Source organism: Lactuca saligna, chromosome 1 (assembly GCF_052625555.1).
Source record: "Lactuca saligna cultivar CGN05327 chromosome 1, ASM5262555v1, whole genome shotgun sequence".
Taxonomy (NCBI): domain Eukaryota; kingdom Viridiplantae; phylum Streptophyta; class Magnoliopsida; order Asterales; family Asteraceae; genus Lactuca; species Lactuca saligna.
Window position 1 is genome coordinate 20564118 of NC_136417.1, and position 4937 is coordinate 20569054.

Sequence of the window (4937 nt, forward strand, 5' to 3'; positions counted from 1 at the left end):
GGTTGCAGGTGATCTACTAAAAGAAAGACAAATAGAGAAGAAGGGGTGGGTGGGGAAGAAGACGATGGGAGAGAGAGAGAGAGGGAGAGAAAGAGACAGATAGATTTTGTATTTATTTATTAATTATAAAAGGGTTAAGAAAGAAAGAAAAATGAAAAATAAATATGTTAAGGGTATTTTAGTCTTTTTAATTTGGAGAGGGACCAAATCCGCAACGAAACTAGCTCAAAAGGACCACTAATCCAAAAAAGTCGGGGTTTGGACTAAAACCCAAAAAAAAAAGGGGACCATTTTTGCGATTTTGTCAATAAAATACCCCCTTTTTCTTTCTCTCTCTCTCTCTCTCTTCGTTTTAATACCCAGAAGATATAACAACTTCTTCAAAACCCACCTTCTACTCCTCACCATTGTTCCTTCTTCTAGATATGTTTCTCCTTCCAGCCACGACAAATCAGCCATCAACACCACAATCACCCACCATCACTATTCTCATAGTCGATACCATCCGAAAATCTCTATTCTGATCATCTTCTTGACAAAATCGGAACCCTATCACCATCAGATAAGCTTTGGTTCATTCATCAATGGCGTCATTGCCTTATAGTTTTTTCCGACATGAACAAACTAAATAAGCTGCATCTCTTCATATTTCTTTCTTGAAAAATTCAACATCCAAGAAACGAGGTATGAAGCCGAAAATTGAATCAACCCTAACTCTCTTCAAAAACCCCAAAACTGAATGTTGGTAGTGGTTTCCCTAGAAGAAGGTGAAGATGATGGCTGGTGGGGTTTGTTTACTAGAGGAGGTGGGTTACGGTGGTGAACAAACACAACCACCAACAACACCAAATCTCCCCTGAATGATGAACCAGTTTTGAGATGATGAACTGGTAACACAGTAACCCACTTCATCTTTTACATCCTCCATCTTCAACATCGTCTTCTGTATCCTATTTGATATTCCCCCATAATACATAATCCTGATTCTTATTAGGATCTAGAATATGCTTGGTGAGTTTACCATCATCAGGAAGAATCGTGAATATGGGAAAGAATAGTGATGGCAACATGTTTTGAACTGATGTAACCCATTTAGATTCACCCCCAAAATCCATCAACAAATTGATAGATTTTGGGGAGACCCAGGTGGATGGTGGACCCAACAAAGGAAGAAATTTGATTTCATGGTTTGTGGTTTCAGGTGAAGCAACTCGTGGTGTGGTGTGGGCGATGGAAGTGGTGAGTAATTTTGCAGGGCTCGATGGTTTTGAGGAACGGATGAGCGGGAGCCGTATCTTTGGAGGTTCACCAAAAGAAGCTTGACATGAGATTTGGGGTTTGTTGGAAAAAGCTTGAAATAAGATCTGGTGGTGTTCTGGTTCTGATGAAAAATTCTTATATCTAATTTGATGTTCTTGATGAATTTTGGGGAAGAAACCATTAAAGAGCTTTTGTAAAAGTAAAGTAATGAAAAAGGAATGGGCATTAACGCCAGAGAGAGAGAGTATTATTTTTAATTATTTTTAAATGTTGTAATAAAAGAAAAATGAAAAATTAAAACATAAGGGGCAAATTTGTCTTTATAAAAAAGTTTAAAGTAAATCGGACCAAACACGCAACAAAATGAAAAGTTTGGACCACTGGTGCTAGTCCAAATTTTTTTGGACCAAAGTGTCAATTTTCAGCTAACCACAGGGACTATTTGTGCAGTTTAGTTTTTTTTTTTTTTTCTTATTAAGGTATTATACTATAGAAAATGTATCCAATTATACCATTGTATTTTCAAAATTTATACCAGGACATTTCACATTGAAAAATCTATCTAGTCATATTAGTGAAAATTGATTGAGAAGTGATGAAGTTCATGAGCATCAGCCTGAACTTCCCAAATATGAATCCAATGGGTACAAAACCGTGCGCTTTTATCGACCAATATTATAGCAATAGAATCTCAAATCATAGTTCAAATTCACTTTAGCAATTATAGCTTTTTACTTTAAAAAACCATAGCAAATTATGGCAGTGAAAATTGGTTTGTTGTTGTATGATATTGCTATAATTTGGTGGAATTTTCAAGGTCCAGTGGTATAATAGGAAGAAATGAAATAAGGATGCTACGATTACAAATTAATAAAAGTATGTTGCTACTTTCTTTCATTTAACTCTAAAGTAAAAGGCATGGAGATACATGAAGCAATAGCCGACAAGAAGTGATTCCTCTTTTTACCATAAGCATCCTTTCCACTTCTCCATTGGAATCTAAGCTTATAAAAATCATAGAGCAATAAGAAACACATTATTACCGGTTGTATTTAAATTAATAAGACAATCACTTTTAAAATGCATATCCCGAAGTGTTTATAAACAAGTGTATAATAGTCATAATATTATCACATTACTACATATTGATGCCAATAGTAGAATGGGTATCCCAAAAACACTTTTGACTGCTGTGATTTTACAAAACAAAGCAATAAGTTTTAAATTCTAACAAGAATAAGTAGCACATGAAACAGGTCCTCTGGGATTAATGTCAATGGGACAACAGATTTTCTTTCAATCTCTCTTATGTACAAATGACAAAAATGCCCTCCTCATCCTCTTAAAAAAAAATAGCCCTAAAAAGTTTGTCCAGTCGGTTGCATCATGATTCTACCACTCCATAACTTCATCTTTATCATCAGACATGAGATAACCAGCTTCTTTCAATTGTTGACTCAATCCATCCAACAAAGGATATATCTCAAAAGCCTTAACATTCTTAGTATCAGCCACCAAAAACCGCATAAACCCACCTCCTACATCCAACCAAGCACAACCAGGAACCTTACTAACACCCAATTCCCTCATCAAGACTCTAACTTTACCCAATTTCTCCCAACTCCCAGAATCCGCATACATATTCGCCACCAATACATAATACCCCGAATTCCTTGGACGCAATTCCAACAGTTTTTCAGCAGCCATTTCTCCCAACTCTTTCTTTCCATGAATCCGACACCCTCCAATCACAGTCGCCCACATGGCAGGTGTTGCCTCATAAGGCATCTTTCTCATTGTTTCTTCTGCTTTTCCCAATAACCCAGCTCTCCCATAAAGATCAACCATACAGGAAAAATGCTCCAAACGAGGCACAATACCATAAACAGAAGACATAGTTTCGAATAAAGTTTGACCTTGGTCAACTAGAGCAGAATGACTACAAGCTGAAAGAACAGCAACCATGGTCACATGATCTGGCTTTATGTTACACCTAATCATCTCTTCAAACAAATCAACAGCCGTTTTTCCCTCCCCTTGGATCCCATAACCAGCTATAAGTGAAGTGTATGTCACCTCATCCTTTTTGGGTAATGAATCAAAGAGTCTTTTAGCAAGCAAGATTTTCCCAGATCTTGCATACATGTCAATAAGAGAATTGAATAGTAATAAGTAATCTTTGAATCCCTCATGCCTTGTAATGTAGCAATGGAACTCTTTACCATGTTGTAGATTTGCCACACGTGCACAAAGAGGAAGTATGCTTGCTATTGTCACATAATTGGGGTCAACACCGGAAAGAAGCATCTCCCGGAATAGAAATGAGGATTCCTCGGAATTGTCCCAGTGTGAGAATCCTGATATTATGGAGTTCCAAGTGATTACACTCTTGTTTTCGACCAAATGGAATACAATATGTGCATGTTTAAGATCTTTACACCGGGAATACATTGTAATTAATGAATTTTTTACATTATCATAGTCATGACAACATGTTCGAATTGCTACACCATGGATTTCCTTGCCTAGATTCAGTTCTCCAATATGGGAACATGCACCTAAACCATTGATCACAGCCACTGGATCCCATTTACCAGAGGTCCTCAATTGGGAAAGTAACTTTAGTACTTGGATATAGTTTCCTGTCTTCAAATAGCCTCCTGCAATGGTATTCCAGATGATGACATTCACTTCTATGTTTTGGTTCTGCATATCGTTGAAAAGCTCAAAGGCTTCCCTCCACATGCCCTGAGATGCGTACCCTGAAATTATGGAGTTCCAAGAAATTTCATCTCTCACAGGCATTTCGTCGAACAGCATTCGTGCAACGTTCAAGTCTCCACATTTTCCATACATGAACACCAATGCATTGTGCACGAACAAATTCCATTCCAATCCCGACTTCATAATTGATTCATGAACCTCCCTACCGAGACCCAAATCAAACTCCTCGCCACAAGCCTTGAGAACAGACGGATATGTAAAATTGTCAGGGATAATTCCCTTCTCCATCATTTTTGTATACACAGATAAACCCTCCTTCCCAAGCCCAGCTCTAACATAGCCAGAAATAAGTACATTCCAAGACAACGGATGTAGAATGTTTGAACTTTCGGTGACGACATATGCATCATTGAAAAGATTGAAATCAACATAGAACGTGACTAACTTTGGAACCAAAATACGGGATTTTTCAAACCCCGAAGAAACCAAATACGCATGTAGTTGTTTACCTTGTGAAATTGCTTTAACTTGCGAACAACATGCAAGAAGAGAAGCCAATGACTGCAACACGAAATTAGATGACGAGGCATTGTGGGTTTGTTGTATGATGAGAGAGAAAATGTTGAATGCTTTTGATAACTTGTTATGACTTGCTGAATCTTTGAGGGAGGAGACAAGCAATGCTAACATGGATGAAGGATCTGGGTTTGGTCAACCATGACATTGAGCTGCTAGTCACGGATATGGATAGGGTGTAAGTGAGCGGAGCTACGAGCTCCTCGGCCGACTCGTTAAAAGCTCGATTCGAGATCGAATTAAACGAGCCCGAGCCGAGCTCGAGCCTAGATATAGGCTCGTTTACTAAACGAGCTCGAGCCGAGCTTCAATTAATGGGGCTCGCGAGCCTAAACGAACCTCTATATATATATATATATATATATATATATATATAT

The 4937-nt window shown here is 37.9% G+C and overlaps 1 protein-coding gene across 1 annotated transcript; it reads right to left on the reverse strand.

The window, feature by feature from the left end:
- Window positions 1–2333: 2333 nt before the first annotated feature.
- Window positions 2334–4715, reverse strand: LOC145026964 (Tetratricopeptide repeat (TPR)-like superfamily protein). The gene has a single exon (XM_078976876.1). The coding sequence runs from the start codon at window positions 4672–4674 to the stop codon at window positions 2653–2655; it is 2022 nt and encodes a 673-aa protein (XP_078833002.1). The 5' UTR covers window positions 4675–4715; the 3' UTR covers window positions 2334–2652.
- Between the last annotated feature and the right edge of the window lie 222 nt (window positions 4716–4937).

What these genes read in the sequence shown, in the direction of transcription:
- LOC145026964 (XM_078976876.1), bottom strand. Translation starts at nt 4,674, where the DNA reads ATGTTAGCATTGCTTGTCTCCTCCCTCAAAGATTCAGCAAGTCATAAC.